Source organism: Chiloscyllium plagiosum, unplaced genomic scaffold (assembly GCF_037043375.1).
Source record: "Chiloscyllium plagiosum isolate Xiang-an unplaced genomic scaffold, Cpla_swu_hap1 HiC_scaffold_33, whole genome shotgun sequence".
NCBI classification, from domain to species: domain Eukaryota; kingdom Metazoa; phylum Chordata; class Chondrichthyes; order Orectolobiformes; family Hemiscylliidae; genus Chiloscyllium; species Chiloscyllium plagiosum.
Window position 1 is genome coordinate 17,770,458 of NW_028270171.1, and position 26,549 is coordinate 17,797,006.

Sequence of the window (26,549 nt, forward strand, 5' to 3'; positions counted from 1 at the left end):
TCCAGAGGAAGTGATGGATGCAGGTCCACTTACAACATTTGAAAGACACTTGGATAAGCACATGGATAAAGTATTTGGAGGGTTATGATCAGCATGGATGGTTGGATCGAAGGGTCTGTTTCTGTGCTGGATGACTCTATGACGATGATTACTGAGTCATAGCTGTGTTCAGCTCGAAAACAGTGTCAGTGCTGTAAGAGATGGAATTAGGTAAATAAAATTGGGAAATAGAACACTTTAGAACATAAGAAGAAGGAGCAGGAATAGGCCATCTGGTCCCTCGAGCCTGCTCCACATTCAATAAGATCATGGCTGATCTTTATTGTGGACTCAGCTCCACTTACCCGCCCACTCACCCTAACCCTTAACTCCTTAACTGTTCAAACATCTGTCTATGTTTGCCTTAAAAACATTCAACAAAGTAGCCTCAACTGCTTCATTGAGCAGGGAATTTCATCGATTCACAATCCTTTGGGTGAAGAAGTTCCTCCTGAACTCAGTCCATATCTGCTCCCCCCCGCCTTATTTGGAGGCTGTGTGGCCTAGTTCCAGTTTCACCCACCAGTGGAAACAACCTCCCTGCTTCTATCTTGCCTATTCATAACGTGAGGATAAATCTTTATAAAACATTGGTTCAGCCTCATCCTCAACCATTGTGTCCAATTCTGAGCGATACAGTTGAGGAAGAATGTGAAGGAATTATGTAGCATCCAGAAAACATTCCAGGGATTTTACTGATGTCGCCGCTCCAGTGAGACAGGCATTTTTCCACTTTGAGAAGAAGAGATCAAGGCTTTTTAAATCATGACAGGAGTTCCGGGCAGAGTAGATAGAGAGATTAAACTATTCCAGTTAGCAAATGAGTCAAGAATTCAAGGATTTGTCCATTTAAATGATTGGTTGAAGATTTAAAGCAAACAGTGGAAAAGTTATTTTGCACAATGAGAGGTTAAGATCTACACACATATCCTGAGAGTGTAGGAGAGGTAGATTTACAAGATTAGGATCTTGAGTCCATTGCCTGAGAGTGTAGATTAGAATAGATTACATTACAGTGTGGAAACAGGCCCTTCGGCCCAACAAGTCCACACCAACCCGCCAAAGCGCAACCCACCCATACCCCTACATTTACCCCTATACCTAACACTACGGGCAATTTAGCATGGCCAATTCACCTGACCTGCACATCTTTGGACCGTGGGAGGAAACCCACGCAGATACAGGGAGAACGTGCAAACTCCACACAGTCAGTCGCCTGAGGCGGGAATTGAACCCGGGTCTCAGGCGCTGTGAGGCAACAGCACTAACCACTGTGCCACCGTGCCACCCACTCAAAGGAGAGTAGATTTAAGAGATTAGGATCGAGGGTCCATTGTCTGAGAAGGTAGGAGAGGCAGATTTAAGAGATTAGGATCTAGGGTTCACTGCCTGAGAGAGTGGGAGAGTAGATTCAACCCAGCCTTTCAAATAAATACCTGAAAACTGTAAGTTAGTGGGACTAGGTAAGGTGCTCTTGCAGAGGGCCAGTGGCAACATGATTAGCCAAATGGCCTCATTCTGTGCTGTAACCATCCTAGGATTCTCTGATTCTATGAAAGCGTTGCTAATTTTTCACCCGACAGCGCACAACAGTGAAGCACTTGTGGGTACAACATGTGTGTATCAAATGGCTTTGAGAGCTGACAAATGTCAACAAAAGCAGTAGCTGAGAGTCCCTCATGATGAGAGGCTCTGATATAATTGTCCTGTCAATCACCATCGATGTCGTTCAGTCTGGTTACATAACAGGAAGTGACAGAGTTAACCTGTTAAATGCTGAGTAGGCTTGGTGGCACTGACAGTGTAAACACACACCAAGTCCTCCCAGTGAGAGACGGTTGAAGGGGAAACCATTGAAACAGAAAACATTCTGAAATAGAATAACATTTATCCAAGTGCCCCCATAAAACCCCAGCCTTTAACTCTTTACTGAAATCACTTAGGGTTGGCTGCTAGTCTTCTTATTTCTCTTCATCACATCAATGTTTGGGCGGTCCCAGTTTTCTGGAAGATTCTGTAACCTGCTACAGACAAAGGACAACTTACATTTGTGTAGCACCTCTCACAGCCTGGGGCAATCCCAAAGCGTGTTACAGTTTGATGAAGTTTCTTCGGAGTGTCATCACTGCTGGAATGTAGAAAATGTGGCAGCCAATCTGTGCACAGCAAGAGCCCACATCCTGATCAAGAGAACCAACTTTTAGTGACGCTGATTGAAGAATCCAGGAGAGCTCCCTTGCTTTTCCTCATGCCTTTGGGATCACTTTGGCCCCATTTGAGATGACTGGGACCTCAGAATAACATCTCATTGACAAGACATCACCTCACTCTCTCCGCCTCAGGCAATGAATCCCTTCCTCAGTACCAGCACTGCCTGTATCTCCCATAATAATACCAGTTAGGGAATACCTTTGCTGCTTTGTATTATAATCAAGATCAGAGTGGTGCTGGAAAAGCACAGCAGGTCAGGCAGCATCCGAGGAGCAGGAAAAATCGACGTTTTGGACAAAAGCCCTTCATCATGGAAATGTTTTTGCGGAAACATTGATTGTCCTGCTCCTCAGATGCTGCCTGACCTGCTGTGCTTTTCCAGCACCACTCTGATCTTGACTCTAATCTCTAGCATCTGCAGTACCCACTTTCGCCCTGCTTTGTATTATAGCCTATGGCCACTTCATTACCAATCATGAAAGGTAGGATTTCACCAGAAGGAACATCTACCAGGCAGAAGCAGATTCCGGGTACATAATGTTCTGTTTGTGCTTTCTCCAATATTGCCTTTTTGCTCTATATGTAAAAAAAATACAGTTTTATTTTGGGCTTGTAACTGTGTAACTTATTAATTTTTTTAAAAATATATCAAATAAGCTAAACCTACAATTTTGGTTCATGTACCTGACCCATTAGAAGGATCATTCACCTGCACTCTGCCCCCAGCGACAAGCCCCCATATTTCCTTTCCAATCGGGAATCTGTCCTGTTCTGTCATTGAATCCACATTGACTGCGCAGCTAGTAACATTTGAGGGAGTTTATCTGCTACTGCCACTCCTGGTGTGTACCAGACAGAGACTATTCAGCCCCTCTCTTCAGTTGGATTATACCTTCAAACCAGAATTTCCTTACCTAACAAAAGCCTCCAAATCTCAGTTTTGAAATGGTCAATTAATCCTTAGCCTTGACGACGTTTTGACTCCATCAGACTGTTAAAGGATAGGAGCAGGAGTGGGCCATTCAGCCCCTTGAACCTGCTCCACCATTCAATGGGATCATGGTTGATCTGACACTCCCCTTGTCCACTTTCCTGCTCTTTCCTTGTAACCCTCGATTCACCGACCGATCAACCTCTCTCAGCCTTGGTGGCTCAGTGGTCAGCACTGCTGCCTCACAGCGCCAGGAACTTGGGTTTGATTCCAGCCTCGAGTGACTGTGTGGAGTCTGCATGTTCTCCCCGTGTCTGTGTGGGTATCCTCTGAGTGCTCCAGTTTCCTCCTAAAGCTGTGCAGGTTAGCCATGCTAAATTGCCCATAGTGTTCAAGGCATGTGTAGGTTAGGTGCATTAGTCAGGGATAAATATGGGTTGGAGGGGTGGGTTGCTCTTCAGAGGGTTGGTGTGGATCTGTTGGGCTGTAGAGCCTGTTTCCACTGTAGGGACTCTATGATATATAGTATTGATGTGAGAGGTTTCTAAATCACTGCCATCCTTTACATGAAGAATTGCTTCCTGACATTACTCTTCTTCACTGAATTTTAATGCCAAGCCCCTTTGTTCTGGCGGCGCCTCCCTGCCTTCACCAGGAATAACTTCACCTCAATTTAGACCTTTCATGCTTACACACCTCAATCAGATTCTTTCATTGGTTATCCTCGAGGGAACACAAACTGAACCTACCCAACCTGTCCTCATCATTGAGCCCTTGGAGCAAGAACTAATTCCTAAACGTAATGGATAAAAACCGAAAGAACTGCAGATGTTGGAAATCAGAACCAAAACAGCAATTGCTGGAAAAGCTCAGCAGGTTTGGCAGCACCAGTGGAGAGAAATCACGGTTAACCTTTCAAGTCAAGTGATGCTTCCTCAGAACATAATGCCTAAACATGGCTCATCCATATTAGTGTTAGTAATATGATTTAGTGGGAAATCAAGGACTGGACTGATATTAGTCGAGGCACAATAGCTCACACTCTCCATTAATACAAAGTTAAAAATCACACAGTACCAGGTCGTAGTCCAACAGGTTTCACTGGAAGTTCTAGCTTTCGGAGCGACGCTCCTTCATCAGGTGGTTACCTCCATCAATACTGTTACCCTTTGGGATTAAATTACCCATTTATGTAAAGCAGTTATTTCTTAACTTTTCTTTCAATCAAACTTTCCTTCATTACTACCATCAGTTCTGAGGAAGGGTCACTGGACTCGAAACGTTAACTCCAATTTCTCTCCACAGATGCTGCCAGACCTGCTGAGCTTTTCCAGCAATTTCTGTTTTTGTTTCCTTCATTATTTAGGTCCACTCATTAAATTTACGATTATTATGAAGCAAAAAAAAAGAAAAACGTACAGGATATCTATATTTAAACTTCTGTGCACTTTCTAAATCAAATTTATTTAAAGAGTCTGATCCCATTCTCAACTTGCATCGGTCAGATATTGCGTGGTCCAGTACAAACTCAAGTTGTCTCTCTGCTGCAGTGACAATAGAATTCAACCTCAAACTCAAGTTTTCATCTTGCTGTCCCACGCCACTGCAGTAAGCTTGCTGCTAAACTGAGCAGCCCAACGCTAACTGAAACCTCCATTTTGGTGCTAATTTTCAGCTTTGTGTTGTGGGCTCCACGCCCACAAGACATTATCGGGTTATCAAGTTTTGTAAAGCTGAGTCTTTGCAGAAGACGTGCAGCATTGTAGGTGGAGAGAATTGATACATAGATAAAGAGGTCATGTGGTGCCTTTCACTTTCTTTATTTTGTAAACAAACAGCAGGAGAGAATTTGACATCTTGCTTTGTGATCATTAGCGATGGGAGCCAATCTAACTTTAAACGGGCATATTCAGGTTTGGGTGCTTCAATGGAATACCAAATCCACATCGTGGCTATTGTGTGGGAATGGATTGCGTTGGGATCATTTCACAGAGGGCTGAGAGCAAGAATTTGGTGGGAGCTTTGCTCTGCTATTGAACGCTTAGTAACATTCTGCACAGAGGCTGGTATCCTATCAACCAATCACCCTTTGTGTGCACAATACATGGCTTGTACTGACCAGTCAGCTCAGAGCCAGTCCCTAGAAATAAGGAGACTCTCTGAATCTCCTGCTTATATCAGTCAGCCAGAGCTCCCTGATTGGACCAGGTTAACAGCCCCAGTTTGGGATCTCATACTCAATGAGATCCACCTGGCCTGTTCCAGTCACTATCCTGGGCGATGTAGGTAGTGAAGTGGGCCTAGGGTTTATGTGTAGGTACAACATGTGAATGTTAGGTTTGGACTGTTAACACACAGCACATTTTCAATTTTTCACTCCCCAATATGCACACGAAGCTCTAGTGCAAAAGTTAAATTCAGAATCAAAACTCCTAACCTGCCATAGCAACGCAGTCAGATCTCAGAACAGCTCCATCTGCTTTTTTTGATAAGATTCCCTACAGTGTGGAAACAGGCCCTTCAGCCCAACAAGTCCACACTGACCCTCCGAAGAGTAACCCACACATACCCTTACATTTACCCCTGAATAAGACACCTAACACTATGGGGCAATTTAGCATGGCCAATTCACCTGTTCTGCACATCTTTGGATTGTGGGACGAAACCGGAGCACCCGGAGGAAACCCACACAGACACGGGGAGAACGTGCAAACTACACACAGACAGTCACCCGAGGTGGGAATTGAACCCGGGTCCCTGGCGTTGTGAGGCAGTAGTGCTAACCACTGTGCCACCATGCCGCCTTTTTTTATTCATTCATGGGTATAATTGGCTGGGCCAGCATGTCTTGCCTGTCCTTCCTTTCCCTTGAGAAGATGAGGGTGAGCTGCCTTCTTGAATCGCAACAGTTCATGTGCCGTAAGTTTACCCACAATGCCCTTAGGGAGGGAATTCCAGGATTTTGAGCCTGTGACACTGAAGGGACAACAATATGTTTCCAAATCAGGATGGTGAGTGGCTTAGAGAGAAACTGCGGCGAAAACTGTGATGCTGGAGAAGCACAGCAGGTCAGGTAGCATTTGAGGAGCAGGAGAGTCGACATTTCAGGCATAAGCCATTCATCAGGAATGCATTCCTGATGAAGGGTCCTGCCTGATATGTCAATTCCTCTCACTCCTCAGATGCTGCCTGACCTGCTGTGCTTCTCCAGCACCACACCTTTTGACTCTGACTCTCCAGCATCTGCAGTCCTCACTTTCTTCTTAGAGAGCAACTTGTACAGTTGTATAGTTCCCATGTATCTGCTTCAGTTGCCTTTCTGGATGTAAATGGTCATTGGTTTGGAAGGTGCTGTCTAAGGAGCCTTGGTAAATCGCTGCAGTGCATCTTGTGGATGGTGCACACTGTTGGCACTGAGCATCGATGGTGGAGGAAGTGAATGCTTATGAATGCAGTGCCAGTCAAGTGGACAGTTTTCTCCTAGATATGTCAAGGTTGTTGAGTGTTGTTGGAGTTGCATGTACCCAGACAAGTGGGGAGCATTCCACCACACTCCTGACTTGTGCCTTATAGATGGTGGGCAGGTTTTTAGGACTCGGGGGCAATTTACTTGCTGCAGTATTCCTAGTATCTGACCCACTCTATGTACCCACAATATTTATATGGCTAGCTTAGTTCATTTTCTAATCAATGGTAACCCCCAGGAAGTTTGTGGTAGAGTATTCATTGATGGTAGCACCACTAAATGTCATGGGATGATGGTTATAGATTTTCTCTAATGGAGATGGTCATTGGGCGAATGTTACTTTTCAGCCCAAGCCACGTCTTGCTGCCTTTGAACATGGGCTGCCTCACTATGGTTCCAGCGATATCTTCACATCTTCCTCTTTGCCTCTGTTCAGCAGTTGTCATTGTGTGGCTGGTAGACTGAAGCTTGTATTTATTGCTGCATGAAAGAATAGAGAAGGGAAAGAAGTCTTGGGAAAACCAAATATTCCTTCAATTAATTAAAAAGTCTAACCCTGCCATTGAGCAACAGAGCACCATGACAAATCTGTGAGCATTCTGGCATTTTAACATAATTGGCTTTACTCGTGTAGCTTGATCCACCTACAGAGCCTTTAACGTCGAAAAACATGCCCAGAAATATTTCACAGTAGAGTCATCAGACAGCATTAGGTACCAAACCACATGAAGGAATACCAGACAGGTGACCAAAGCCTTGCTCTGAGATCTTTTAAGAAGTTTCTTTATTGAGGAGAGAGAAGCAGAGAGGTGTTGGGATTCCAGAACTTAAGATCAAGACAGCTGAAGGCATGGTCAATCATGTGGGGGTATCAGGAAGGCACAAGAGGCAAGAATTGAAGGAACGTAGAAATCGCAGAGTTATAGGGCAGGAGGAAATTACAGAGATAGACAGGAGTGAGACTATGGATGAAATGGTGGGTGTAGCGGACAATCTTACAAGTGTATCTTTGGCTTGCGTTGGCTATTATAAATTCAAACACAGAGCTAACCATCCCAAATTAAGAACAGGGTAAAGCTGATGAGGTACAAGACCAACTGCAGCAGTATCCTGTGCCGTGTTTGTTCACTACACCAAAGTCAAGGTTCAGTTTCCTGTGCTAAATGTTAAATACTTTGATAACAGTCAAATGACCAGTCTATTTTCGCACGCGGTTCCTGTTTGCCATTCTTCATCAGCTTCTGCGGTGCTAGTAAGTAAGGTGCGAAATAAAGTCTGGATTAATATTTGAGTACGTGAGTAATGTCAGCTTTTCATTTATGGCAAACATTTACATCCTCAAATCATACCAATGAGTCTTCGAGTCATGGAGGTCTACAGTATCAAAGCAGGCTCTTCGGCCCAACATGCCCATGCCACCCAGTTTAATCTAGTCCCATTTGCCTGCGTTTGGTCCATATCTCTCCAATCCCATCCCATCCATGTCCCTTTCTAAATGTTTCTTTAATGACAAAATTGCACTCGCCTCCACCACTACCTCTGGAAGCCCATTCCAGACACTCTCCACTCTCTGTCTGAGAAAAGATTATCCCCCTGACCCTTTTGTATCTCTCCCCACTCAACATAATCCTATGCCCTCTTGTTTCCACCCGACCATGGGCAAAAGCTGTCGGCTATCTTACGTTATCTATGCCCCTCGTGATTTTATAAACCTCTATAAGATCATCCCCTCAGTCTCCTACGCTGCGGAGCGAAGGGAAAAATGTTAGTATTGACTATCCTACTGAACAGCTTAATGGATCTGTGCTTGACCGTGTTAGTCTGTTGACTGATCATTGTTTTCTGTACTCAATTGATTAAGCATTAGGTGGGATCAATAAGCTCAGTTGGCTGGATTGCAATGCAAATTAACACTAACAGCATGGGTTCAATTCCTGCACAGGTTGAGGTTACCATGAAGGACTTTCTTTCTCAATCTCTTCCCTCACTTCAGACCCTCAGGTTAAACCACTACCAGATTCTAATGAGTGAGTAGCCTTATGGTTTGGTGCAACTATGGTGCCAAGTCCAGCCTTGGGCGACTATCTGTGTGAAGTTTGCACATTCTCTATGTGGGTTTCCTCCGGGTGCTCCAGTTTCCTCCAACATTCCAAAGATGTGCAGATTAGGGTGGATTGGCTATGCTAAATTGCCCATAGTGTGCAGGCTAGGTGGACTGGCCATGCTACATTGCCCATTGTGTCCAGGGATGTGCAGGCTAGATAGATGGGCTATGGAAAATGCAGAGGTAGGGTGGGTCTGGGTGCGATGCTGTTAGGAGGGTCAGTACGGGCTGATTGGCCTGCTTCCACACTGCAGGGATTGTATGATCAATCTGGTGTTCCTTCTCCTGCTCCCATCCCACAAATGGTCAGGTTTATCCCAGTTCAATTTTTCAACTATTTGTGCAGCTAAGTATCTCTGACCAGTGGCTCCATACTTGTTGGTCTACTCCATACAGAGGACTTTTTGTTGTTTGGACTCATGCAGTTACGAACCTGGTGTCCATCCCACGCCGACAGAGCAGGTTACCCGTCTGTTCTCCTCACGTTCATTTGTTGACCGGCATCAATCTCTGAAATGTCCATTTGATGACCACTTACTGTTGAGCAACCATTTGTAACTAGGGATGAGAGACCAATGCTTGCCTAACCAGTGACGTCCACATCCCTCAAAAGAATCTTTAAAAACTAAGCATGACATCAGTAAACACAAATCTCCACCCGTTCTCCTGCCTTTTTATTATTTCACGTTGTTTTGCAACAACCAATGATAAGGGCAGCACAATGGCTCAGTGGTTAGCACTGTTGCCTCACAGCGCCAGGGACCCGGGTTCGATTCCAGCCTCGGGCAACTGTCTGTGTGGAGTTTGCACATTCTCCCCGTGTCTGCGTGGGTTTCCTCCCACAGTCCAAAGATGTCTAGGTGAGGTGAATTGGCCATGCTAAATTGCCTGTAGTGTTAGGTACATTTGTCAGGGGTAAAATGTAGGGGGAATGGGTCTGGATGGGTTACTCTTCGGAGGGTCGATGTGGACTTGTTGGGCCGAAGGGCCTGTTTCCACACTGTAGGGAATCTAATCTAATCGTCACTGTCACCAATGATGAGTCTAACTTCATACACGAAATTCATTCGTTGAATTCATAACCTATTGGCTGCCAGGGTGGGATACAAACCCACGTTCCCAGAATATTAACCTGGCACTCTGGATTATGAGACAGTGATAAGTTGTATGGTGTGCACAGCCCAGACCATCGCGGAAGCTAATCTTCCATCCATGGACTCCATTTACGGAGCTCACTGCTGCAGAAAGGCTGCCAATATCATCGAAGACCCATTGCCTCCCAGTAATAGATCTCCTACAACCTCTTCCATCAGGCAGGAAATACAGAAGCCTGAACACACACACACCAACAGATTCAGGAACAGCTTCTTCCTGGCCAGTATTAGACTGACAAATGGGCTCTCCAGCCTCAAATAACGTTGATCTTGCTAAAGATGATCTTGCCTGGTGCACACCCAGTGCAGTGTAACCCATATGCCTCTGTCTAAGTCTTTCAGATCTGTGCTTCCTTTCTTACTATGATCTGGGTGTACTGCTCATAAACAAAGCTTTTCACTGTACTTCGGTACACGTGACAGTAAATCAATCAGTCAATCCCCCTTAGTCTGAGTAGGGCTATGTTGGTTTAGGTCTGTGTATGTGATAACCAGAGAGGAAATGTGAGCTTGATTCCTGTATTTCTTAAAGTGAACAAATATGTTATAAGGAAGGATAATTAGTTTTGTCATAGTGATGTACAGCACGGAAACAAAACTTTTGATCCAACTCATCCATGCTGACCAGATATCCTAAATAAATCTCATCCCATTTGCCAGCTTATGTCTCATATGCTCTAAGCTCTTCCTATTCATGCCCCCATCTTTTAAATGTTGTAATTGTGCCAGCCTCTACCACTTCCTCTGGCAGGGAAAAAGACCTTGGCTATTTATCCTATCCATGCCCCTCATGATCTTAAAAACCTCTATAAGGTCACCCCTCAGCCTCCGACATTCCAGAGAAAATAGCCCCAGCCTATCCAGTCTCTCCCTCAAAGCCTCCCACTCCGGCAACATCCTTGTAAATCTTTTCTGAACACTTTCCTTTTTGCTTTCACAGCATCGTCAAAGGATGAAAGGATTTGGACTTCAACTGTTTATTGCCCTCACCACCTTGTTATGGACGTCAGGATTAGGGTGCCACATTGGTACGTCAGAAAAATGGTTTTCTTATCTACTTACCTGCTTATGAAAATGCTGTTATGTTTTGCAAGTTAACTCCCCCCCCCCGCCACCGCCCAAGAATATGTTTGCTTACGTTATTTTGTGGGTGAAACTATTAAAGCCACAGCATTCTTTAATGATTATTATCTATAATCAAGAGATTTAAGATTAAAATGGGTTGATAGGATAGCCACTGAGGATATGTTTCAGCTTGTGGGTGAAATCAGAGCTAGGCACTGAAGTATCATTGATAAGTGCAAAGTTAAAAATCACACAACACCAGGTTATAGGTTTATTTGGAAGCACTAGCTTTCGGAGCGCTGCTCCTTCATCAGGTGGTTGTGGATAAATACAATAGGGTTTAGGAGAAACTGAATACAAAAAGTGCTGGAGATCACAGCGGGTCAGGCAGCATCCATGGAGAGACAGCAAGCTAAGGGTTCAAGTCTAGGTGACTCATCGTCAGAGCTGAAGTGTGGAGGGGGCAGCATTTTTGCAATAGTAGGGGAGATGGTTGGAGTGCTGGGGGAGAAAGGATGTTGATAGTTCAGATTAAGCGATCTGAATGTGAGAATGGGAGAACAATGGTGTGTCTAACTGCCAGACTGGAAAGGACAGACAATCCCACTGGGGTGGGGGGAGGGAAGAGAGGACACAGTGACAGAGAATGTAACAAATAAAGCTAAAAGGAAGGGAAGGAATGGGAGTGGGTTCACAGGTTGAAGGTGTTGAAGTCAACATTAAAGTCCAGAAGGTTATAAAGTGCCTGGTCTGGAGATGAGATGTTGTTCCTCCAGTTTACACTTGACAGACAAGTGAGCATGAGGGCAGGAGAAATATCTTTATTTAAAGAATGGTTAGATATGGAACACACTACAATAAGGAGTGGTTACGGTTATTCCTCTTATAGCAAGTGACATATGAAGTCAAACAGTGCCTTTGCTTATGCCTGTTTCTGTGGGTAAATCCCTCAGGGAAGGGATTATTAACCCCTCACTGACCAGTTGTCACCTGAGGGCCTGCACTCAAGTGAGGCTGACACTTCTGCTGTTACTGCCTGTTGTAGGTGCTTTGGAAGCCCTTTCTTGACCACCTGAAAGTCCTGGAGTCAGACTTGAACCCAGGTTCAGAGGCAGGGACACTGCCCACTGCATTTCAAGTGCTCCATCGAGATGAGCACCAATGCATTTAACCGAGAACTGGTCAAATACGAGGGACAAAGGAATCGAGGACTGAATAGGCTAGGGCTATTTTCCCTGGAGCGACGGAAACATAGAGGTTTACAAAGTCACGAGGGGCATAGATAAGGTGAATAGTCAAGATGGTTTCCCAAAGGTAGGCAAGTCCAGAACTAGCGGGCATAAGTTTAAGGTGAGAGGGGAAAGATTTAAAAGGGACCTCAGGGGCAACTTTTTCACACAGAGGGTGGTGCATGTATGGAATGAGCTGCCAGAGGAAGTGGTGGAGGCTGGGACAATTACAGCATTTAAAAGGTATCTGGACGGGTATATGAATAGGAAGGGTTTAGAGGGATTTGCGCCAAGTGCTGGCAAATGGGACTGAATTAATTTAGGATATCTGGTCGGCGTGGATGATTTGGACCGAAGGGTCTGTTTCCGTGCTGTACAGCTCTGTGACTCTCTGACCCTACACTGATTAGGTTCTATAAACTAGCAAGGGCGAGAGCTAGTGCACTCATACCATCACCGACCGGCTGGATCAGTCTGTATCCTGCAAATTCTTGGTAATTCTATGAGTCACTTGGTCCTGAGAAGGTGATGGTGAATCATTGCAATCCATGCGGAGATTACATCCTCTCTTCACCTTCGAGATCCATGGTTTTGTCCTGGCCGGGCCAGACTGCCACTTCCCTTTGTAATGGCAGCGGCTTGATCCTTCATTTCTCTGTGTGGGAGGGTCCCCTGTCATGTGGCAATGAGGAACAAGACCTGGCATCCCTGGCTACTCACAGCTCACCAGTTGCGTGTGGGTTAATTTCTTGTATTGGCGGGTGAGAGTTCCAGCCCGTGAAAGTAAATTTACAACCCTCTTTGTCTCCCACTGTCTTCTGGAACAGGAGACGAAGATTTGCGGTGTACAGTTGATTACCTCAAGACAATGTCTTGCTGTTGGTCAGACAAGGTTTCCAAAAATGCCCGTTGTACTTTGTGGGTTGATGACCCAGACCATGATGAGGAGGACGAAGATGAGTAAGTAACATTTTCATTTCTAACCTCACTGTAGCTCACAAGCACGACTACGTTCCCTCAACGTTGTCTTTATACAGCCTTTCCCCAGAAGTCCTTTTACGGCAGAACCTTGACCAATTAGTGACTTTATTAGGACCCTGAATGACTGAAGGAAGCAAATTCAATAATAATTTTCTGAAAGGGCATTTGAGAAATACTTTAGATTAGATTCCCTATAGTAAGGAAACAGGCCCTTCCCTTTGTATTGGCCCAACAAGTCCACGCTGACCCTCCGAAGAGCAACCCACCCCCCTACCCTATATTTTCCCATGACTAATGCACCTAATACTATGAGCAATTTAGCACAGCCAATTCACCTGACCTGTGTGAGGAAGCCAAAGCACCTGGAGGAAACCCACGCAGACATGGAGAGAATGTGCAAACTCCACACAGACAGTCGCCCGAGGTGGGAATTGAACCCAGGCCCCTTGTGCTGTGAGGCAACAGTGCTAACTGCTGAGCCCCTGTGCTGCCCCAAAGAAAGCTACTTAAAATGGAAAAGTTATAGAGAAAGGGTGTTGAGATTAATTGAATCTGCAGTGGCACAGTGGTTGGCATTGATGTCTCACAGCGCCAGCGAGCGGGGTTCAATTCCATCCTGGGGTGACTGTGTGGAGTTTGCACATTCTCCCCGTGTCTACGTGGGTTTAGTCCGGATGCTCCGGTTTCCTCCCACAGTCCAAAGATGTGCAGGTTAGGTAGATTCGCCATGGGAAATGTTGGGAGGTGGGATGCTCTTCAGAGGGTTGGTGTGGACTTGATGGGCCAAATGGCCTGTTTCCACACTGTAGGGATTCTATTAATCTAGTTAACAAAGGCAGCTGATATAAAACAATATTAATACACATTTCATAAAATATACATTTAAGTTAGATACACTGAACATAGAAAAACAAACAATAGATTAATACTCTAATAAGGCTGAGACATTTATCATCAACTTTTACCTTTTACATAGTATTTGTCAGTACCCACAAAGACCTTCTGAAATGCTTAATTCTGAATATCTTTCCATTTATTGCTATTTATTGGTCACTATCCCTACCCTGCACTGAAAAGATTGCTCAATAGTGTGCAGGCTATGTGGATTAACCTTGGAAAATGCAGAGTTATGGGGACAGGGTCGGGGGTGCGGGGTTTAGGTAGAATACTGTGAGCCGGTGTAGACCCATTGGGTCACACTGTAAGGATTCCATGGATTCTAAGATGCATCAAACAACAGAAATAACTTCTCCCTATCTGCCTTATCCATTCCCTTTCACGAGCTAACTCTAAAGCTTGATGCCTCAACTTAAGCCCATTTGGGCGACGCAGTGGCTCAGTGGTTAGCACACTTGCCTCACAGAGCCAGGGACCCGGGTTCAATTCCTGCCTCATGGAATTGTCTGTGAGAAATAAAACTCACATATTAATAAATTTCAGTCCAAGTCAAATTCTGAAGCAGCGAATTTTATTGATACGTACTTGCAAGAACGGGTGCCTCACGAGTAAGCACCCCGATCTGAGGGTTACATTCTGATTTATGCTGTTCAGTTGTGTCTCTCGGTCCTCCCCTTTCACCCAATTGGTTACTTTTGCTGTAGCGCGTAGCCTATCACAAGCTCTAGCTTCACTCCACCTTTGTCTCGCTTCTCTCCGCCTCTGTTTACTTCTCCCATTACTCTAAGCCTGTCGCCCCTTACTCTTATTTATCTCATTCCTTATATGTGACTATCCTGGCATAGTTTGCTGTCTTCGTGCGATCATCCTGCCAAACTAAATTCCATCCGTTGGCCACATCCCTCCTGAGACTGGCACACTATTCTCCTGTTACTGGTACATCCTGCTACACAGTCACTCTGCCCTGTTAGTCATAGATAATTCTATCTGTTTTTGCTTCTTCTATTTTCCTATGCCTGGTACATCCTGCTACACGGTCACTCTGCCCTATTAGTTATAGATAATTCTGCCTGTTTTCGCTTCTTCTGTTTAGTATTGGCATGTGCAGCCTAATTTTATAATGTAAGCTTTTGCCTTATTCTGCACAATTTTAACCCTATACCTTACAATCCCCCCCCCCCCCCCCCTTTTCTTGTTGTCTTCTGCATTTGTCTCATACGTTGCCTTCCAGTTCACTAGCATCATCCCTGAGACTTCATTTATAGTGGCTAATTCCTTAAGGTCACCCATCCCCTCATTGTTCAAGAGGTTGAGCTCCTCTGCCTGATTACCTTTTAGAGGCATTTGTTTTGCCACGGCCACCTCAATTAGCCGCTGGGTTAACCCTAGTACACAAGGTATGATACAACAGCCAATTGCTGTCAGTACCCCTGCTACCACTATCAGGGAGGTGAGGATGGAGACTACCTCACCTGTCCTCTTCCCAAACCATGTTTCCAGCCATCCCGTGAGTGATGTGTCCACTCCTGAATTCTCAGCCAATTCTTCCGCCAAGGTGGTCAATCCTCGCAAGGCACGAGAGATTGACCCATCAGGTGCTGTATTATTTGGAATAAAGGTACAACAGCTCCCTCCTGACATCACACATACACCCCCTTTTATCGGCTAGGATCATATCTAAGGCCAGTCTGTTTTCCCAGGCCATTCTGCTGGTTGCATCAAGTTGCTCGGAAATACCTTTGACTGCATCTTTAGTGTAATTGATGAATCTTTGCTGGTTGTAAAAAAAATATAGTTTATCCAGTCCACATTCTTGTTGACTGTTACCCACCAAAATAGGGCCGATTCAAAATCTGCCGCAATCTGGTTGCGGGCCTTGAACTTATCGGGGACCCCTCTAGGAACTCCTATAGAGTCGAGACAAATCCTATCATCAAAGGAAGTATCTAATAACGACCTTTTACTCCTCCCATTCTTTGTTACTACAACCTTCTCCTTCTCAAATGCTAAGGTGAATGGAATTGCCAATTGCACAATTGCACATATCCCTCTCCAGTCAGGAGGTAGGGTAGGTCGCAATATTCTGCCTCCACAGTACCACCAGAGATCCGCCCGGGGAACCCTGAGTGCTGAGTAGTTCCCTCCTTTGTCCGTTTCAGTGTCATTCTGAGTTTCTATACATAACCTCAGCTCCCCCAAGTCTCTAGACCGATTTGTACCCTGTCGGCTTATACACGATGTGTGATTCCCAACCGTCGTCAAAAACGGGAGGGGGAGCTTTCAAATCTGTATTCTCCAAGGGAGGGAACATTAGAGGTAGGGATATACAATTCCTATCATTCCATGCAGTCTTGTCCTGATACAGGGCTATCATACATTCCATGCCCTTCCTGTTTCGGTTCCACCCGAGTGGAAAGGGGACTATGTGGGTAACTGGTCTACCGAAGGCACATGCATAGCAATTGCTTTTATTCAGAGTTTTAACAGTGAACTTTACCCATACAACCCAGGCATTTGCGTCCCCGTATCCAGTTTCTATTTCAATGGTCTGCTTCAAGTCCTTCTCCTCGATAATTTTTACTACCTTTGGGTTGTTGGGAGGGGAAAAATGTTGTATCTTACTATCAAGTTGGTTGGCTCGTTTTCCGTTTCCTATGACTATTCGGAAACAGCAGCCCAACAATCACTTTCCAGTGGATTCTATTACTATCTTTAAATCGTTACTAAGGAGTCGAGAACCGTTTTTACGTGGAAAGGAGTCTTCAGAGGAGGTATTTTTGATGGTGAGATATATCGGGTGGCACTTTCTGTCAGGACAGTCTAGGGCTGGGCGAAAGGGAGCTCTATGGATAGTGATGCCAGGTGGCGGTTTTTGCGAACCATACCTTGTGTCCGGTAGGGTCTTAAGAAGGGTTTTGGAGGAAATATACTTCCTCTGATACTTTACATCTGCGCATTTTACTCGGCTGCAAGCATCGACCTCAATTACTTGGGGATATTCAGACTCAGGGACCATTAATAACAAATATGGAGATGACAGCATCGTTTGACAAGATCCCAATACTAAGAAAGCTAATATGGTAATCCTAAGCGTCCCCAGCATCCTACAATAGTATTGAAGGACCGAGAGATTTAACATGCAATACAATATATAGATATCAAAAAGAAACTATCCCGCGTCCACATAAAAATCAGTTACTTAACGTCTTTTGAGTCTGAGTTTCATTGGTTCTTCCGTCGATTCGGCTGTCCAGACTTCTTTCTTAAGTGGGGATTCCGCCGATCCTTTAATCCTGGTGTAGTGAATCCAGCCTTTCTCTGCCGTGTGTATCGCCGTTTCTGTAGTCAAAAGAGCCTGGTACGGTCCCTCCCAATCCGGGTGCAATTTAGTTTCTGTCCATGACTTAATTAGGACCCAATCTCTCGGTTGGATGGGATGAACGGTGAATTCAAGGGGCAGAGTCTGTGCCAGTAATCCTTGTCTCCTAAGTAAAGACAAAGAGGAGGACAAGCCCAGTATATACTTCTTTAAAAACAGATCTTTAGTCTCCAGGGTTGGCAGTTCCCCTTTTGTTCCCAGATAGGGCAGGCCAAACAATATCCGATAAGGGGAGAGCCCCATATCCTTGGGGCCGTTCGCACTCGCAAAAGGGCTTTGGTAAACATTTAGTCCAAGGGAGTCTGGTTTCTATTATTAATTTAGATAACTGCTTCTTGAGTGTCTGGTTCATTCTCTCAACCTTTCCTGATGAAGGTGGGTGCCAAGGGGTGTGGAACTCCCAGGAGATACCTAACCCTTCATTTATGTGGACTATTGGTATCTCCTTTGGCAACAAAAGGGATTCCAATACTTACTTTACCAATTCCTCATGAGCCAGTTCTTTACCCCGACTGTTTATCAGTCCCCTCTCCTGCCATATCTTCCCAAATGTGTGTGCCACCCCGAAGGCAGAGTTAGAATCTGTGTATACAGTTCCTTCTTTGCCTTCCAAGGTCTCAAGGGCCCTTCCTAGTGCATAAAGTTCGCAAGTCTATGCCGACCAATCATTGGGTAGTCAACTAGCCTCAGTAACACTCCCCTCTATTCCATCCACTACTGCATATCCATTGTGTCTTTTACCTTCAATCACTCTGGAGGACCCATCAATGAACAGCCTGGCCCCTGCATGTAGAGGGACATCTCTAAGGTCCATCCTTACTTTAGTCTGATATTTTATAATGTCAGGGCAGTCATGTTCTGGGTCTGAGGGAGCTTCATCCTCTCCTTTCTAGAGAAAGGTAGCTGGATTCTGACAAATGTCTATGATCAATGTAAGGTCATCCCTCTCTATTAGAATTGCTTCATATTTTAGAATTCTAGAATCCGTAAGCCACCGCCCTGATTTCTGATTTAATATGGTCCGTACCTGATGTGGGTGCTGACTATTAAGGCTCCCCCAAAAGTAAGTTTCCAACTTCCTTCTACCAATAAGGCTGTTGCTGCCACTGCCTGTACACACTCTGGCCAGTAATGTAGCTTTCCATTCTTTAATTAACAATGAATTAACGCTGTCATGTTTTAAATTAACTATGAATCAATATGACAGGTCACTGAGAGAGTGTGAAGCAATCCTGCCAATTAATATTGAGTCAGGCTAATACAATTGATTTATTATAAATATTAATTATTAATTATATATTATGTAAATAAAATAATCATTATCTGCAATTCAGGTTGGAAATGCAACAAGTGACTAAAACATTTTAGAAACTGTAATTGTATAGTTCTGTTTGTTTACCAGTCACTTGTGACTTCTCATTCTGTTTCTGTAATTGTTTTGCTCGAGCACGTTCATTTTTTAAAAACCTCAACAGATTCCATAGCACCATTTGCAGTTAATTCAATCCCCAATTTGGTGGCAGTATCTTGCCATGAGCGCAAAACTGATTCTTCGTGCCTCTCATCGCAAAACTGTCGCCACAGTCCAATTAACTCTTTCGTTCCCACTCCCATGTTACGTCGCCAGATCAATTGCTGAGCCGACTTGACCAATTGAACAGCTTTAGGGCCACCTCATGGCCATTCTTCATCACCCAATGTTTTGTTTAGACCTTGATTTTTTTTAAAGAAATATTGCAATATTTCTTGCTCCCTATAGCTTCAAATACCAATTTATCAATTTATGTTTGTCTAACTTTAAAGCCTGTTCCTAACTATGCATTTTGGAATCTTACTTGTAAATATATATTTATATATTATAAATTCATTTATTCATTATTTAATATTTAAAATGTAAAATGCATACAGTTCCCAACTTTGAAATCAACTATTATTACCCGGTTTTAGTCTCTTAATTTAAATCCAAAATTAGTTTTCTTAAGTAGTCCTGACCAGTCATTGCTCAATTACAATGCAATAGGTCGTGAAATAACCAGAGCTGTCTTAAAAGGATTTGTCTATTCAAGTTTAAAAAAAACTTCTAATGCATGAATAATGGCCAAATCCAAGGTCACAGATATTAACCATAGGATTGATTTATTACAATCTAATGTTGAACTGAAACTTCAACTGTCTTTGAGGGAGGGAACTTTCTGAATAAAGCTACAGCTTAAAATTAAGTGAAAACAAATGAGTCTGAAACACAAAAAAAGGTTATCATGTTGTTTTCCTCCGTATTAAGTTGATTTGAAATCGCTTTTATGTAAGGATAAAAGAGATTAGTTAGAAACTGATAGTAAGGCAGTCATGGCCTGTAAAAAGAACAAGAGTCAACATTTTATTTCATAATCACTGTAAAATCCTTAATCTTAAAAGAAATCATGTTAAATTTCCATAATAGAAATCAGATTCAAAACAGTCCCGGATCTCAAGCTCCAGGGAACAAAGCACAAACACTCAATCACCAACAAACAAATGTGCATTCAAACCGAATCACAAAGGGTTAAACTTTCTATTAGCTGTACAGCTCTTTACTCTCTCTCTCTCTCTCTCTCTCTCTCTATCACACACACACACACACCGTATCTCACAGACACTTTTTGAGCTTCCCGCAACAACAACTCTGGAGGCTTCTCGCTCCACCCCTCTATCTTTTGAATTTTCTTTTCTGGATGTAACACCCTGCTTGTTGGGGTCTCCACCTCTGTCCTTGTCCCTGTCGACTGGACCCTACAAAAGGTCCTCCTCGTCCTCTACCCCTTCCTCTATATTCTACGTGCTGCCACCTCCACTCCGGTTACTAGTCACTGATTCGATTCTTTTCTTGACTACTTCGTCAACCGTGGCTACCATCATTTTTGCCTTGTGTTTTTGCTTCTCATCCTCTCTCTTTACAAACACTTTCTGTGCCTCTCTCAATAATTCCTCAAGTGATTTCTCACTCCACCAATCTATTTTCTGAATTTGTTTTCGGATGTCTGGCCATGATTTAGTTACAAAGTAGCCCTTCAGCTACTAGCCTTTCCAACACTAAGCATAATCTGATCCCTCCTGACTGAACGGCTGTTTTCTGTTGACATAGAAATTCAAATATTTACAAACCCAGTCTTCGTCCGACCCGTACTTTGGCCAGAAGACGGCGGGACAAAGAACGGACTCCTTAGTCCATACAAAGCAACAATATTTAATCATCTTTTTGCTATCTTTTTCTCTTGTACAAGTATTATTTTACCAATTCCACAACATCCTGCCCAACGGACTTTCTGGAGGTATGTTGTCAGGGACCTCACCTCCATTTCCATTTTTTTTCCCGGAGGCTTATACTTTACCCTCGGCACAGCCCATACTGAATTCCTTCGTTAGATACTTATTAACTACTAGAAATCAATCCCAGCCACCAAGGCAGTACTTAAAAATCTCTTTTCCTACCTTGGTCCATGCATGGAGTTGCCTGGCTCCCTGTGCCTACTTACTTTCGCCTGGTTCAGATAGACTCTCATCGGATCTCAAACAGTCAACCAGAAGGGGGAACCCACCTGCCGACGAACACGGGACCGTTCTAAAAGGAACGGGATGCGTCTTCCCAGCTGTCGACAGTGCCCACCCTGCTGGTGATGATGGACATCCCGGACGAGCCCCCAAATTGTGAGAAACAAAACTCACATATTAATAAATTTCAGTCCAAGTCAAATTCTGAAGCAGCGAATTTTATTGATACGTATATGCAAGAACGGGTGCCTCACGAGTAAGCACCCCGATCTGAGGGTTACATTCTGATTTATGCTGTTCAGTTGTGTCTCTCAGTCCTCCCCTTTCACCCCATTGGTTACTTTTGCTGTAGCGTGTAGCCTATCACAAGCTCTAGCTTTACTCCATTTTTGTCTAGCTTCTTTCTGCCTCTGTTTACTTCTCCCATTACCCTAAGCCTGTTGCCCCTTACTCTTATTTATCTCATTCCTTATATGTGACTATCCTGGCATAGTTTGCTGTCTTCGTGCGATCATCCTGCCAAACTAAATTCCATCCGTTGGCCACATCCCTCCTGAGACTGGCACACTATTCTCCTGTTACTGGTACATCCTGCTACACAGTCGCTCTGCCCTGTTAGTCATAGATAATTCTATCTGTTTTTGCTTCTTCTATTTTCCTGTGCCTAGTACATCCTGCTACACGGTCACTCTGCCCTATCAGTCATAGATAATTCTACCTGTTTTCACTTCTCACTGTTTAGTACTGGCATGCGCAGCCTAATTTTATAATGTAAGCTTTTGCAGAAGCAACACCTGTTCCCTTATTCTGCACAATTTTAACCCTATACCTTACATGTCTGTGTGGACTTTACACATTCCCCACCTGTCTGTTTCCTCCGGGTGCTCTGGTTTCCTCCCACAATCCAAATTTGTGCAGGTTTGGTGAATTGGCCATGCTAAATTGCCGGTAGTGTTCAGGGATGTGTAGGTTAGGTGTATTAGTTAGGGGTAAATGCAGAGTTATAAGTTAGGGGAATGGATCTGGGTTGGTTACTCTTCAGAGGGTCGGTGTGGACTTGTTGGGCCTAATGGCCTGTTTCCACACTGTAGGGATTCTATGAGTTATGTGAGAAAACTGAGTTAAAGCATTCTCAGTTTGTTACTCCAAACATGGGGCAAACTGCAACGAGACCAAGACAAAGAGAGATATATTCATCTGTTAGTGAATAAACAGATCACTTGAAATTTCGAAAGGATTACCACGCCTCATTCTGTACCCACCCCACCTGTGTTCCAAAAGCAAGAAGAAAAATATGTTTTTCAGGACATAAGGTGGTTTTTCTGGTGAACACATTTATTAAAACAAACCACTGCAGAGAGGTGCATTAACAAGTACAGAAATACCCCAATAGCATCACTGTCTCACACATTATTATAGCTCTCCAACTGTGTTATAGAGTGATCACAGTTCCCAAACCTCATTGACATGTGAACCTTTCATCACCAAAACTGAGGTTTGTATTCAGTCAAAATTAGACACACAGAATGTACTCATACATGAGGCACACACACATGCACATACTCACACAGACATAGACTCATACACACACACACAATAACACAGACACATGCACACAGACACACACGACTCATACATACGCACACACTCGCACACAGACACACATAAATAGACTTAAAGATGCATACACACTGACACACAAAAAAAAACACACAGCCACACACACCCATACACACTTGTAATGAAATTAGAATTCTGACATCTGCATTTCAACACCTTACATTTGTGAGGGCACATATTTGTGTATGTGTGTGTACATATGGATACATGTGTGTATGTGTGGGTGTATGTAAGTGTGTAAGTGTGTGTGTGGCTGTTTGTGTTATGTATGTGTGTGGCTATATGTGTGATGTGCAAATACATACATGGCTGTGTGTGTGTATCTCTGCGTGTGAGTGTGTGTATGTGTGAGTGAGTGTGTGTGTGTGTGTGTATATATATACATATGTGTGTGTGTGTGTGTGTGTGTTGCTAATGTACAGCAACTTGAGTCAAGCCCAGAGGTGAAGGGGGAGACATTAACACAGCTGTAAAACCCACCTGATAATGCGCAGGATACTCCCTGACCAGCCCAGCTCCATTTCCTTCAAGTCAGCCTATTGTTCTTTGAGATGGATGACAGCCATAGTTCCATTTCTGTTCTCCCCATGATCACTCTGGAAATCAGAGGAGTTACGGCAGCACTGGGTAAGATCTAAACAATAAAAAAACAGTGCATGCAATGTCTTCTCCCTATCACTGCAGCGATTGTTGAACCTGGGGAGCTACAGTTTGGATGGCGAGTGGACTGCCCCAAAAGCAGCAGGCATCGCCAATACTGAAGCTCTCTCTACTTTCAGGAAGAGTGGTATTTCTGCCCATGTTTCCAGGAAAGGTTTAGAGAGATATACGTCAAGTGCAGGCAAAAGGGACTAGCTTAGTTTTGGAAATCTGGCTGGCATGGGCGAGCTGGATCGAAGGTTTCTGTGCTGTATGACTCTATGGCTAAGTCTGCATTCCAATAGGATGCATTAGGGATCTGTAAAATAGTAGTTTGCAATTTGGATGAACCTCCACCCAATTAAGATTGGTACAAACTTTGCATGAAACTGGGAGGAAGCTGAACAGCAGTTGGATAATTGGGGGGGGTTGGGGGCAGGGGAGGTGTTAACCTTATAGATGTTTATACATCATGAAAGGCATAGATAAGGTAAATCACAAAAGTCTTTTCCTCAGGGTGGGAGAGTTTAAAACTAGAGGGCAGAGGTTTAAGGTGAGAGGGTAAGATTTAAAAGGGACCTGAGGAGCAACCTTTTTACGCAGAGGGTGGTGCATATTTGGAATGAGCTGCCAGATACACGTACAGTCACAATGTTTAAAAGACTGTTGGACCTGAGTAGGAAAGGTTTAGAGGGATATACGTCAAGTGCAGGCAAAAGGGACTAGTTTAGTTTTGGAAATCTGGCTGGCATGGGCGAGCTGGATCGAAGGTTTCTGTGCTGTATGACTCTATGACTATAGCACAGTGCAACCTTAAATTGTGTCTAATTCTGGGCCTGCATTTTAGGAAGGAGGGGAAGCCATTGGAGAGGGTGAAGGAAAGATTCACAAGAATGGATCCAAGTAATAAGGGTTACTATTAGACCGTAAGACGTAGGAGAAGTAGACCATTCAGCTCATCGAGTCTGGTCAGACATTCAATGGCTGATCTAATCATCTTCAATGCCTATAACCTGTTACTCCATCACTGATTCAAAATCTGTCTGTCACAGTCTTGAATCTACTTAACAACCCAACCTCAACAGCCCTCCGTGATAAGCTGGGCACCTTAGAGCAGTGAAGGTTGAGAGAAGATTTGAGGGGGTCGTTTGAAATTGGAAAGGGTCTGGACAGAATAGAGAAGGAGAAACTGTTCCCTTCGGCAGAAGCAGAGAACAAAAATTTAAGGTGATTAGCAAAAACATCAAAGTCAATTATTTTCAAGCAGTGAGTGGTGAGGAACAGACGTGTACCACCTGAGACTAACTGCGAGGGCAGCAAATTCAATCAAGGCATTTAAGGGAGAGTCAGGTCATTATCTGAAATGATTATATCTACTGAGATGCAGGAAGAGGTGAGAGAGAAAGCAATACTGGAGAAACTCAGCAGGACTGGCAGCAACTTTGGAAAGAAACAGAGTTCTGAAGAAGTCATACCAGACTCAAAACATTAACTCTGTTTTCTGTCTACGCAGATGCTCCCAGACCTGCTGGGTTTCTCCAGCATTCTCTGTTTGCATGAAATTTCCAGCATCCACAGTATTTTGCCTTTATGGAAGAGAGGCCAGGTGGTACTGCTGTTACAGAAAAATAACTTGGACATGATGAGCAAATGGTCTCCCTCTATGCTAGCATTACTCCCATAGCTTTGTGACTCCGTAATTCATTTGTGAATGAATCATGAGGTGTTCAAAAGCTATTGTACCAAAACAGATGGCTCACTGATGTGTGAAACAGTTTTGAGAAGATTGCTATACATACATTTTAGTGTAAATATGAGAAAATGACACCTGAACACCACCCTCCTGGACACAAAACACAGATGGATACCATGACTACCTTGTGGTGGTGGACTTTCACAATTCTCGAGATCACACATAAATTTAAACCCTCGCTTGTGTACTCAAAAACAGTGAAGCCACTTCCTCACTTGACAAACAACACAATGTTCAAAACCTACAGATCATTAAACCTCCGCAACACAACCTTTGGCTAAAATCCAAATGTCTTTGTTTACACATTGTGCAGAGCCTGGTCAGCAGGTTTGTTAGATTAGCCAAGATCGGTATTAAAATGCCAACAACGGGTATTCAAACAATACCTTTAATGTAGTCAAATACATTAAAGCTCTTCACAAAAGCAATTGTGTGTGTACGTGTGTACGTGTGTACATGTGTGTGTGTCTGTGTCTGTGTGTGTGTGTCTAGGAGAAAGAAAGGTGTCTGTGTCTGTATGTATGTGTGTGTATGTGTGTGTCTGTGTATCTGTTGGTGTATGTATGTGTGTCTGTGGGTGTGCGTGTGTGTGTGTATGTGTCTATGGGCGTGTGCATGTATGTGATATGTGTGTGCGTGTGTGTATATATGTGTGTGCGTGTGTACGTATGTCTGCCTATGGGTGTGTGCATGTGTCTTTGTGTGCATGTCTTTGTGTGCACGAGGTAGTCATGGCATCCATCTGTGTTTTGTATCCAGAAGGGTGGTGTTCAGGTGTCATTTTCTCATATTTACACTTGAATGTATGTATAGCAATCTTCTCAAAACTGTTTCACACATCAGTGAGCCATCTGTTTTGGTACAATAGCTTTTGAACACCTCATGATTCATTCACAAATGAATATGTATATGTGTATATGTGTGTGCATGTGTGTGTGTATATGCGCATGAATGTGTGTGGATACGTGTGTGCATATGTGCGTATATGTGTGTGTGCGTGTGTGTGTGCATCTGCAACTCTTTCAACTTTTTATAAAACCCAGAATGAGTGGATTATCTTTTGATAAAAGAGTAGGCCTCTGGAAATTAGAAGAATGATTTAATTGAAACATATGAGATCCTGAGGGGATTTGACCAGTTGGATGTTGAAAGAATGTTTCTTGTGAGAAAATCTGGAACTTTTGGGGTCACTGTTTCAAAATAAGAGACACATTAAACAAGAGACATGGAAACAATTTTTCTCTCAGGCCTGAGAGTCTTTGGAATTCCCTTCTACAAAAGGCAGTGGATGATATATCATTAAGTATTTTTATTGCAAATGTAAATAGATTCTTGATTCCAATGGGGATGAAAGGCGATTGGGGATATACAAGAATGTAGAGTGGGGGTTGAAATCTAATCAGCCACGATCTTATTGAATGACAGAACAGCCTCAAAGGGCCGAGTGGCCTCCTATTGTTCCTTATTTGTACTCCCAACAGAATCCCTCAGTATAATGAAAACCTCTACTGTTTGGTTTTGGGACACACTTCCTGCAGGGAAGCGAGCTAGCG

General features: G+C 43.8%; 1 protein-coding gene across 6 annotated transcripts in view; it reads left to right on the forward strand.

The window, feature by feature from the left end:
* The window catches only part of LOC122542254 (interleukin-2 receptor subunit beta-like), a 114,927-nt gene that overhangs the window by 62,576 nt on the left and 25,802 nt on the right, over window positions 1–26,549 (forward strand). For 4 of the 6 annotated variants that reach the window (XM_043679798.2, XM_043679797.2, XM_043679799.2 and 1 more), the window contains 2 exons: window positions 10,846–10,933; window positions 13,027–13,159. In XM_043679798.2, coding sequence (XP_043535733.2) covers window positions 10,858–10,933; window positions 13,027–13,159 — 209 coding nt within the window. In that variant the 5' untranslated portion in view covers window positions 10,846–10,857. The remainder of the gene's footprint in view (window positions 1–10,845; window positions 10,934–13,026; window positions 13,160–26,549) is intronic. The other 2 variants (XM_087978309.1, XM_087978308.1) reach the window with 1 other exon arrangement.